Here is a 12,891-nt window from a genome sequence, read left to right as displayed (position 1 = left end):
GAAAACTTTTAAAAACATTTTCTAGTGTACATTTATTTTTCATGGGAAAAAAAACTGCATTCCAAGTATTTAGCCTATGCACTACACATAAGTATTTGTTACTGATGATGATATATACAATGCTATCAATACATAAAAAGATTTATTTTAGTAGTCATTGAATTATCAACAAAACTAAAATCATGAACAAAATAAATTTTCATTTCATTAATTCATCAAACATTAACAAAGAACTGTACTGGAAAAGCAGTAAATCATCACAAAGGTAAAGGAACTGGAAAAAAAAAGATGGGTTGGCAATAAAGCAAGAGTAAGGACTAATCAACAGGCAGACAGACTGAATTTTACTGGCATCCACATGACATAGAAGAAAGATGTTGGGTGGACTTTCTGAGGAAAAATTAGAAGACTGCATTTAATATCACACAGGATATTAAATATAGATGGACTGTGCACTGTTGGAAGAAGTATCCATATCAATAAGTTCACAGATCTGTCAAAAATATTGTAATATTATATACAAATGTCTGTTAAGTGCTTGGGAAGTAACAAGAATCTAACGGGAGAAGCAAGGTATACACAAAAATAATTTCATTACAAAATAAATACATCATGCAAGAGAAATTAATAAGGTCATCTGGGAGATCATAATCATCCAATTGAAAGGGAATGAAAAGGAAGGCTCATTTTGGTCAGAATTTCAAAAAATTTCATTAAAAATATAGGAGTGTCTCACTTTAATAAAACCTAAAATAAAAATATCTGAACTTATAGGAAAGATAAATTACAATATCATACATAATTACAAAAGAACTCATTGCAAGTAACAATTCTTTCATATCATTATTATTTCAACTCATTTGTGCTTTTATAAGAATGTATCTATTTCATAAAATGATGAAACCTTGGGATTTGAAAAGAAATAATTTATTTCGTCTTTTTACCTTGCCAGGCCACCATAATCAAGTCCTTCTTCTCCCCTGAATATTACATACAATCTCCTCCTCAAGTCATAGGGTTTTAGAGCCATGATCTGGTGAAAAAGCAAATAAGTTCAGAAACGTAAAAAGCTACAATCTTCAACATTCCCCTCATGCAAACAAATTGTTTAATGTCTATTTAGATCAAATGTTTCAACATTTAAGCAATGTGGCCCAAACAAGATTAAGATATAACTGGGAAATAGTTAACAAAATAAACAGAACACAGATAATGTTACTATGTTGTTTTCTAAGTCAATAAGCAGATCATCTTCAATCTATTTTAGTTTGATACCACTAACCTAGATAATCAAATTCACATAATTCCATATCTTACAAGACTTTAACTCAGTGGTATGAAAGTTGTGCAATTCTGAAATCATATTTGGAATCACTATTTGCCAAATAAGTCAAAGGGCTATTTTGTGCTCAGCAGAATTAGTCTAATATTCCAATAAATAAAGTCCTTAAATACAAACGTTGTATCTGAAAACATGCAAATCAAAAGTTAAGAGTTTTTACTATGCTTGACACTGCAGGGAGAAACAAAAGAAACAGGAGACACAGCCTGGGTCTAAGGAATTTTTAGTCTAGCTCAAAAGAATATAAATCCATGTAAAAAACTGAGAAGCGTACCAAGCTATATAGAGTCAAATATAAATATATATGTACTGAACTTTTTTCTAACATGAGCAAGACAATCTTCTCACTGTGACACCATCTATCCACATTTTTTGTTCATGTTATTTCTCCTTTTGGAAGATCAATCCCCACCTTTGTTAAAATCACATTTTTTTTTAAAAAAACAACAGCAAACATAAACATTTCAACATACAAAGAAAAATAAGAAAGAAGATTTTATAAGGAAACAAAACTTCTATTATGCATTTTTTCCCTTTAAACTATATATTACATTTTGGTCAGCTAAACGGTACAATGGACAGACTGCCAGGTCTGGAGTCAGGAAGACCTGAATTCAAATCTGACTTCAGACATTTACTAGCTATGTGACTCTGGACAGGTCACTTGACCTATTTGCCTCAAGTTACCTCATCTGTAGAATGAAATAGGGAAGAAAATGGCAAAGCATACCAGTATCTTTGCCAAGAAAACCCCCAAAACAGGGTCACAAAAAGTCGAGACACAAGACTTCTGGGAGCCATGATGGCAGAGTAAGCAGTAAATCACTGTTATTCACTTCCCAACAATAAAATAACACCCCAAAACAAATCCTGGAACAGCAGAACAAGCAAAATGTCGGGGTTAAAACAATCTTTCAGCCCAAGAAAGTTGGAAGACTGGCAAGAAAGGTCCATCTCACTCGGGTAAAAGGGGAGCACATTCCAGGACAGGAAGCATCCCAGGCAAACCAGCAGCCAAGCCCCACTTCAGCAAACCAGCGGGAGATCCAGAGCCCCAGTGTGGTGGAGCAGGCAAATGCCAACACCAGAAACCCTCACATGCCTTAGCATAACTGGCAGACACCAGCTTGGAGAACCGTCATGTGCTTCAGTGTAGCCCCGGGCAAATAGGCATCCTCCAGCATGTCAAGAAAGTAGGCCAAATTTACACATCCTTCAATGTAGCCATGGTGAAACACAGAAATACCCCACAAGGCCTCAGCATACTCCAGACACCACCACTAGCACCCTGGCTCAGCACCAGGTAAGCTGGCAAACCCCTATGGCTTCCAGCAGTGCCAGCCAGCCCCCCACCCCACCATCTCAGCACAGCACCAGACAAGAGGAGCCCCTGGGGGCCTCAGGGAAACATTAGTGCAACACCAGGTAAACAGTCAGGGTCTGCAGCCACTGGCAGAAGAAGCCAGAGACAGCGTACCCTTTCACCCCGGATGCAGAGCTCAAAATTAAAAAAGAAATGAATAAGGCCAAAAAACAAAAACAAAACAACAACAAAAAGAATCCAACCAAAGAAAGTTAATGGTGGCAGGGAAGACCAAGATATGAACTCAGAAAAGGACAACAATGTCAAAATACATATGCACAAAACTCTAATGAACAATGGGAAGTGGTGTCAAGCCCAGAAAGAATTCACAGAAGAGTTCAAAAAGGAGTTTAAGAAACATGTAAGAGAGGTAGAAGAAAAAATGGGAAAGGAAATGAGAGTGATGCAAGAGAATTATGAAAAAAGAGTCTATGGCTTAGAAAACTGCTTGAAGGGTAGAGTTTGCCAATTGGAAAGGGAGATACAGAAATCCACTTAAGAAAACAACTCCTTGGAGAGTACAATTGGCCCGGTAGAAGAGAAGTTACAAAAGCTAACTGAGGAAAACAAAAAGTCAGAAATAAATGAAATGACTGAAAAATATATTACATTTAACAATGTAGTACAGTACTAAAAATGCTCTACTACTCCAAAATCTACATTCCTTTAAGACTCAATTTAAGACCTACAGCTCCTTTGTTAAATTTCTCTTAATTCCACAATTTTTACCTTTTTATGAATTTCTACAGGACTTAATAGACAATACTCATTGGTTTTCCTGAATTAATTCTCAACTAGCAAAAGACAAGGAGATTCTTTCTTTAGGTCTCATTCTTCACCCAAGATTTACATATAAACTCCTTCCTTTACTGAATCCCATTATAGTCACATACCATAATACCACCACTAGGTCTATATCACAAAGAGATCAAACAAAAAAGAAAAGGACCTGTATGCACAAAAATATTTATAGCACCTCTTTTTGAGGCGGCAAAGAATTAGAAATCAAGGCGATGCTCATTAACTAGGGAACAGCTGAACAAGTTATGGCATATGATTGTGACTGAGTACTGTGCTATGCCAGTGGCTTCAGAAAAACATGGCAAGAACAATGTGAGCTGATGCAAAGTGAATGAAGCAAGAAGAAGAGGGAGATCACAGTGTACAGTAACAGCAGTGTTGTAATGATGACCAACTGTGAAAGACTTAGCTACTCTGATCAACAATTCCCAATGACTCATGATGAACTGATGAACTCTGAGTGTAAACTGAAGTATAATTTTCTCACTTTCTTTATTTTTCTTGCTTTTTTTTTGAACTATGGTTAATATGGAAATATGTTTTGCATGAATTCAGATGTGAAATTTTAAAAAAAGGAAAAATAATGAAGAGGGTAGTTTCATAAAAACTCAGGAAGACATATTACACTGGTGAAGAATGAAGTGAGTGGAACCAAGAGAACAATTTATACAGTAACAAATATTGTAAAGATAATCAGGTGTGAAAGACTTGGTAACTGATTAACGCAATGATCAAACACAATTCCAAAATACTCATGTTGAAACATGCTATCTACACTTCTAGTTAAAGAAGTAACAGTATATTAGAGAGTACAGACTTAAGTATATTTTCATCTATTTCTTTTTTTGGGGGAGGGGGAGAAACCACAGCTATTGTGTTTATTTATTTTGCATGACTATACATATTGTAATGGGTTTCATTTTTCTTGCCTTCTTGATCTCATGTTAAAGTAAAGCTCATTTAAGAATCACTAGACTTGAGGGCAGCTAGGTGGCACAGTAGATAGATCTTTGGCCTTGGAATCAGGAGGACCTGAGTTCAAATCAGCCTCAGACACCTGACACTTACTAGTTGTGTGAGTGGGCAAGTCACTTAACCTCCATTGCCTCACCAAAAAAAAAAAAACCACTAGACTCATTGAAAACCAAGATGAAAAAAGAGCCTTGATATAATTTTTCAAGAAATCAGAAATGAAATCATTCACATTTATTAGAATAAGGAAAAGTAAAAATAGAAAGAATCTACTGATCATATCCTGAAAGCAAATTCAAAGTGAATAGTCATAGGAACGTTTTAGCTGAAATCTATAATTCCCGTATTAAAAAAAAAATACGGCAAGCATGCAGAAAATTTAAGTACCAAGGAACCATAGTCAATATCACACAAGATTTAGCAGCTTCCCCTAAAAAGGAATAAAAATAATGAAATACAATATTTGAAAAGGTAAAAGAGATAGGTGAACAACCAAAACTAATTTCCCAAGCAAAAATAAATCCTACAAAGGAAGAAGTGATGAGATAGTAATGAAGAGACAGTGAAGAGAGAGTCTAGGAGTTTGGCACTCTAAAAGAATAGTTACATAGGATGACATGTTGAGGGAATCAAGGTCAAGGGAAAAACTTTTAAACACAGGTGAAACCTAAGCATGTTTATGGACAATACAGAAGGAGAATTTTTGTTATGTTTGTTATATTTCCATTCCATACTAATTCCCTACAATCCTAACTCAGGTGGATTATAATTATAAAGTTTAAGAAAAATAAAGCACACATATGCACATAAATCCCTATAAACACAAAAAGCAAAATTCTACAAATGATTGAAAATTCCAGTAAGTAGCATAGTTATTTTGAGAGTCATGTCTTGTCATGATTTAAAGGGAAAAAATTTTTCCCTTATAAAATTAGCAACATATTTGCTGAGACTGAGACTGCATTTAGGCTAAATTATACCATTTTCCTTTTATTTTCTTGGCTGATGTGCTAGGATTTACAAAACCAATTGGAGGGAAAGAATTGAACACAGTAGTTAGGCAAAATTCAATGAACTTAAAGGTAAGGATTATAATCTTCAGGCTGCTTTAACAGTCTTTCTTTTAACGCATGATGGGAAAGGGAGAGAAAATATACTTATTAAATATTTGAATAAAGTAATATTTGAATGTAAGTTACATTTCTTATTCCATCTGGAGAAGAGAAATTTTCATGAAAGTTCCTGACACTACATCTCAAAGTGCTTGAATGATAAATCAAAATTCACTGTATAGCTACTCTAAATCACTATTAGTACAAGTATAGATGGAATGTTGCACATTAAGCCAAATAAAATGTCTAAGTAAATGTTTGCTGTATGATTTATAAGTTAAAAAAAGAGTATCTCAATATTTATAAAACATATGATATAATAAAGCAATAGCATTTTTTTATTTTTTATTTTTTTGGTAAAAGTTAGTAATATTAAATATAGTCTTACCTGTTGGAAAGAGTCTTCAAATAATGTTTGCCGGGACACATTGATTTTCACATGGCTGGGAAGTGCATTAGACTAGAAATATAAATAATATCACTTAATATACATGTATGTTTTATATGAAGACAAAAACAAATATCTTTATGAATGTCATATTTTTAGTACCTGGCACAAATAACGGAAGTGTGCAAGTTTCCACCTAAAGCTGCGTTCATAAGCAATTTGTGGGCCTTTAGTTCTAAATGAAATAAAAAATAAATTAGTAGAATCATATAAACTCAAAGTCAGAATAAACCTCAAAGCTCATCTAGTCTAATATCACCCAGCTTCTACCTGAAGATCTCTAGTAATGTGGAACTCACTGATTGATACAAATTTTTTTTGAAAACTATTATTATGAAGTTTTTCCATATTTAGTTAAAATCTGCTTCTCTGTAACTTCAACATACTTTTTCTGCTTCTACCCTTTGTCAAGCAAAGAGAAGCTAATACTTCTTACACTTAAATATCAAAGTAAAAGTTATTAAGTTCAATTTTCAATATTTAATTTAACATATAATATCTATATATTTATTATATGTAAAGTATCATGTTAAATGTTAGGGATATGAAAATGAAAGAAAAATACCAAAACAAAAAAAAAGGCTCTAATGGAGCTTACAAAATTCTAAATCAAAATACAATAATTCCATTTTAAAAAACAGCTTCATCTTTGACTTACTTAAGTGTTCGCAGAGAGAGGGTGTTACTACAGCAATAGAGAAGTCCTACTCAACTATCTCAACGTGGTATGAAATGAACACTAAGATCTCAAGAGTTATGTCAGTGGAGTGCAAATCCTGGCTCTATCCACCCTGTACCAAGTAATGGACTGTTTTTGAGAAACGACCCAACTAATTTTGGAGCAGCTCATCTTCAGACGGCTGGTATGAAGCAGTGAAATATTTGTATAGTAATTTGTGAATCCCATCTATTAAGGTATAGAGGATTTAGAAGTAATTCTAAAGTCCCATTTATCATTGCTACAAACTATATTTGTAACTAAGAAATATATGCTTATGTTAGTTATTCTTACGAGATAAAGAATTACATAGAAAAGGTAGTTTATGTTAATGGTTGTTCTATATTGCATTTAACTGAAGATAAACTGGCTTATGTCAAGAGATGAAATGATACTTATGAAGAACAAGTACACAAATTTGGATAGAATTCAGAGTGCACGGGGAGACTAATGTATAATATATCTGGAAAGACAGGCTGGAGCCATATTGTGAAAGACTTTAAATGCCAAACAAAGGAGTTCATATTTTATATTAGAGTCTACAGAACCACTGATACTTTTCGAGCAGGGGAATAATATGGTTAAACCTACACTTTAGGAATATCAATTTGGCATCTGTACAGAAAATGTACTGGAAAAGAGAAGAGATTAGAGATGGGGAGAATAATAGGAAGCTATTTTGGTAGCTCTTTGCTACCGAAGAGATGATGAAGGCCTGAACTAAAGTGATCACTGGTTAGGAGAAAAGGAAAGACAGGAGAAAAAAATCAGAAAACCCTCTAAGTCCTCTAAATTTCTGTCACTTAACTCCCATGTGAACTCGAAGAAAGTGAATTAACTTCTCTGGGCTTCAATTTTGTGATCTATAAAATGAGACATGGATCAGATGGACCCCCATAATCTCTTCTAGCTCTGAATCTATGCTGCTATAGTCAAAGGCATTTTTGGGGATGGCCCAAAAGAGCCTTGGTGTAGACCCATATATGGAGGGTGGGACATGGATAAAGACCGAAAAATGAGACAGAGAAGGCACATTAGGCATTAGAAAGAGCATTAGAAGGAAATGACTAACCACTCCAGTATCTTTGCCAAGAAAACTCCAAATGGGGTCACAAAGAGTTAGCCACAACTGAAAAACTACTGAACTGCTGTTAAATATCACTGGCAAAAGCATATCTAGACGCTTCTCATCAAGAATACAGTACAATACAATACAAGAGCATATTATTTTCAAAAATTTTACAGAGGTGGGAAAATCGGTATTTATTGGTAGTTACTGAGATTTTCTTTAATTTTTTTTGTTAATGTCTGTGATTTTTTCTGATCACCTGGCATCTTTTCTTCTTTATAACTTGAGAATTAACTCAACACCCTCAAAATCGGGTTGCAAGCAGCTTGGATATACTTGGCATCTAACATGATTTAATCTTATTTTTTTAGTGCCATTTCTACTTCCTCATGGAACATATCAAAGACTCCTAATACAGTAGCTCAATTGTTAGTGATGGAAAAGAATTTGTTGCAGAAATCTTGCCAACTCTTTTTCCTTCTGGGGGGTATATCTGTTGTCTTGTGGCACAGTAAATTGAGCACTGGATCTTGAGTCAGAAAGACCCAAGTTCAAAGCCAGTCCCAGCACTTGTTAGCTGTGTGACCTTGTGCAAATGACTTCATTTCTCTGCCTCAGTTTTTTCATCTATAAAACTGGGATGAGAGATGATAACCTCTAAGGGGTTATCATGATAATCAAATAAGATATTTGTAAAGTGCTTTGCAAACTTTAAAAGCACTATATAAATGCTAGCTATCATTACTGATGTTATTAAATACTCTAGGGATGTTATCTAATTTAAGAGGGCCTGAGAAGTTTCTTATCTATCACCTTTCTATACACTTATTTTATGCCCATTGTTTCTCAGTTTCATTGGGTGATGATGATCTTAATCTTTCGTTATCTTTCTCAATAAGATTTTATGAGTTTTTATTATAAACTAGTATTATCCATGGCTGCCATTTATCTGTACTTTGTGAGCACCAGTGCTTGCTAGAAAAGGCAATTTCTAGGTTTATTTTCTTGTTGTGGTAAATGATTCATACAGACCAAACCTTCTTAGGAAATGGAAAGTCTATGTCACCACCTGTTCTACCTCGTGTTCATTTTTTGGTATCAGTAGTTTGTTTTAAACAGTCAGGTTAGATTTGAGTTGCATACCACATCTTCTATTTTTATTCCTTCCACTGATTTGGCATAAATATAGATTTTTGGACTCCCCAAAAATGTTAGCAATTTCATTCTGCGACAGTATTCAGTGCTTCATATGTCTATCACCTGACAACCCCTTTGAAAATACTTGACACATAGGAGATGTTAATATAGTACATGTTTTGGCCTCGTCATTTCTTATTCCTGAACCACGTTTTCTAACTTTTTTCTTATTTTCTCTTGATGCTCACCTTTACATTAGAGTTACAGAACATTAAAGTATATTTTGACTTAATTTGGAGGATCTATTTATTTATTTGTAGAATTTCTCTAATCCTCATTCTCTACAACAAATGCAGGCATACAAGCTATAATCATTTTCATGTTGTGGTATAGGTACCGGGGAGGGGAGGTTTGTGTTTTTTCATGCTTATCATGAATACTGCAATGCAAGATGATCAAAGGTTCAACGGAATGTTTATTTTTTGCTGCTTTTGGATATATCATAAAACCAATTTCACTAACTCTTATTTGTACCATCATGGAGAACCTATGAACCATTAAATTACAATTTTGTTTTGCCTTCTGACTTCAATCATAAGGTCCCTACCCACACATAGAATCCATTACCAAATTTTACTGCTCTTTACAACATCTGTCAAATACATTCCCCTTCTTTGGGCTCATATATCCAAGAACTCTTTTAGTTCCTTATTGCTTGTCACCTGGATTATTACAATAGCTTTCTAAGTGGTCTCTAATTCTCTAGTCTCTCCCCCTCCAATCTATCCTCTTTAAGCTGGCAAGGCAATTTTTCTGAAGTGAAGGCTTGACCATATTACCCCGCCTGCTCAATAAGCTCCAGGGTCTCCCCATGGCCATCAAGATAAAATAGCTACTCTTGTTTTGACATTTAAAGCTCCTGACAAATTGGTCCTTTTCTATATTTCCAGTCTTCTTAAACTCTACTCTCCATGCATTTTATGATCCAATATCCTGCTATGTCTCTAATACAACCTTCTATTTCTCATCTCTGAAACAGTTTCCCTTCCCATTCCAATTCCTGACCTCAGAATATGGTGCTCTGACATACATGTGGATGTTCTCTCAAATATCCTAATTTTCTAGTTCTTTAATCTACTCAACTTGTGTGACCTACTCCTTTATTCTACCAAAGGGAAAGTCACAAGAGACAGTCACAACAATGCAACTTTCAACAACTCTGATTTTTTCCATCTGAATTCCTATTATTGCATCACTTCCAAAGCCTTACAATTCCTAAACCTAGTCTTTACCTTCATTGTAACCTCAATACTTTCCTAGGAAATTACTCCTACTCTCGTTACACTCTTTCCTTCTTAATCTCAACTTCTCAGTGGACTAATTCAATTCTGTGCTCTCAAATCCCTTGTGCCATTGTCATCCAGATCTTGTGAAATTCCAACCCTGAATTACTTCCATCATCCACCTTCTTTACTCCTACACATACACTGACACAGCTAAAAGACACTGTGCAACACTGCTGATACTATAAATTTATATTAACTAATCTCAATATCCTTTCTACTCTTCCTAGAATGATTTTTTATGCCTTCACCACAGTGACTGCTTCAAATCTCCTCTTCTCTTTTCAAGCCTCCCACAGCACCTGCACCCACCAGCTGAGGACCTCAACTCATATTTTACTGTGAAAATAAAGGCCATTTGTGATGAGCTGCCTTTCTTCATCTTGTATACCTCATCCCCCACTTTCTCTTCATTTACTCTAGTCTCTGATGATAAAGTAGCTGCACTTTGTCCCAACCAGGGTCAACCCCTGTACATTCATACTTGATCTGATCCCTTTATGTCTTCTCCAACAGATTACATCATCCTCTCTCTCTCTTCCTTCTTCCTTTTCCTCTCTTTGATCTTCAGTGTCTATCAATTGATTCCTTCTCTGCTGCTTACAAACAAGTCTCCCCATCCTTAAAAAAAAACAAACCCTCACTAGATCCTATCATTCATACACACAATCCTTCTATACCAGACCTGCACAACTTGGCAATAGGTAGGGGTCAAAACTAAAATAGGCTAAACTTCTTTGGGCTGCAGATAGGTTAGACTAGAGACAGACTGACAATGGTTGGTTGCCACAGGTCCCATGACAGCTGCTCGTAATCCTTTGGTTGGCTGCAAGCAATACACAGGCTATATGTTGTGCAGGCCAGTTCTATACCTCACCTTCTCAGCCATACTCTTCGAAAAAGCTCTCTACATTTGGTACCACCATTTCTATTACTCACTCTTACTTCTAAACCCTCTGAAATCTAGTTTCCAACCTCATCACTCAAACTGCACTCACCAAAGATACCAATGACCTCTTAATTATCAAATATAATGGCCTCTTCTCAATATTTATCCTTCTTGACATCTCTGTATCATCTGGTACCATTTACGGTTCTAGATACTTTCTCTTCTCTAGGTTTCCCTGACAAGTGTTCTTTCTTGTTTTCTTCCTACCTTGATGGCTTCTTCTTAGTCTCTTTCACTAGATCTTCATTCAGGTCAAAGCCACTAATTGTGAGCATATCCTAAAGTTGTATCTTGGGTCCTCTTCTTACTATACACTCTCACTTAATCTCATAAACTCTCGTAGGTTCAATTATCATCCCTATGCAGAAGACTCTAAGATCCATATTAGCTCTTTCTACTTTCTCTTCTAAGCTCCAGGTACATATCAACAATTGCCTAATGAACACTTCAAACTGGACATCTTCAAGGTTTCACAAATATAAGATGTCCAAAAAAGAACTTGTTACCTTTTCTACCAAATTTATCCCATCCTTTCAGTTAACCAGGTTTGCAACTTAGATGTCATCATCTATTATTCAGTTACTCACTCCGTTTATTCAACTGGTTGTCAAAGCTTGTTGTTTCTTTATCTATAATATCTTTTGTATAGGTCTCCTTTTCCCCATCGTCAATACCCTAATTCACACCCGAGAAACTTCTTGCCTAGACTGTTGCAATAGCCTTCTAACTGATCTCTTTGCCTCAGATTTCTCCTCTCTGATCCATCTTTCACACAGCAATTTTTTGAAAGTGCAGGTCTGACCATGTCACTCCCCTACTTAATAAATTCCAGTGACTATTACCTCTAGGCATTCAAAGCTCTTCATATAACCCGGCCCTATCCTACCTTTTTAGTCTCCTTGCACTCTACAGACCAGCCACATTAGCCTACTTCTCTATCACAGAGGATATGTCCTATTCTATCTCTGAGTGTTTACAGGTGAATGTCCCCCATTTGTAGAATGCTCTTTGTCCTAAATTGTGGCTTTTGGAATCCCTGGCTGCCCTAAAGACTGAGCTCAACCTTTTTTTTTTTTTTAAAGGCAATTGGGGTTAAGTGCCTTGCCCAGGATCACACAGCTAGTGTCAAGTGTTTGGTCTGAGGCCATATTTGAACTCAGGTCCTCCTGACTTCAGGGCTGGTGCTCTATCCACTGCGCCATCTAGCTGCCCCAATTGAGCTCAATCTTTACCTTCTACAAAGGGCCTTCTCTGGTCCCTACAGTTGTGAATGCCTTCACTTCCAACATTACCTTGTATGTATCTTGCACATATCCATATATTTACACGCTATATCCCCCATTAAGATTTAAGTTCTTTGAGAACAGGGACTGTTCCATTTTTGCGTTTGTATCCACAGCACTTAGCATCCTGCACTGCACACAGTCAGCTGCCATCCTTCCATCATATTACATTGCCTCTCTTCCCAATTACAAACATGACATAGCTAAGGACAGATCAGTGGGGTATTCTGCAGACTCCTTTCATGTTGACATGGATCCTTAAAACACTACCCTTTGGGTATGATTATTTAATCAGTTCTGAAGCCACCTAGCCCATCTCTCTATCTTGTCCACCAAAACAGTATAAGAAACTTT

At 35.7% G+C, this 12,891-nt stretch overlaps 1 protein-coding gene across 1 annotated transcript in view; it reads right to left on the bottom strand.

Moving 5' to 3' along the window:
• The window catches only part of WWP1 (WW domain containing E3 ubiquitin protein ligase 1), a 143,751-nt gene that overhangs the window by 16,887 nt on the left and 113,973 nt on the right, over positions 1–12,891 (bottom strand). Inside the window, 3 exon segments of the mRNA XM_078153653.1 lie at positions 945–1,033; positions 5,979–6,050; positions 6,141–6,213. Of these exon segments, the coding sequence (XP_078009779.1) occupies positions 945–1,033; positions 5,979–6,050; positions 6,141–6,213 (234 nt within the window).

Source organism: Phascolarctos cinereus, unplaced genomic scaffold (genome assembly GCF_003287225.1).
Source record: "Phascolarctos cinereus isolate Bilbo 61053 unplaced genomic scaffold, phaCin_HiC Scaffold_4;HRSCAF=312, whole genome shotgun sequence".
Taxonomy (NCBI): Eukaryota; Metazoa; Chordata; class Mammalia; order Diprotodontia; family Phascolarctidae; genus Phascolarctos; species Phascolarctos cinereus.
The sequence above is the reverse complement of the archived record's forward strand: the minus strand, read 5'-3'. Positions and strand labels throughout refer to the sequence as shown.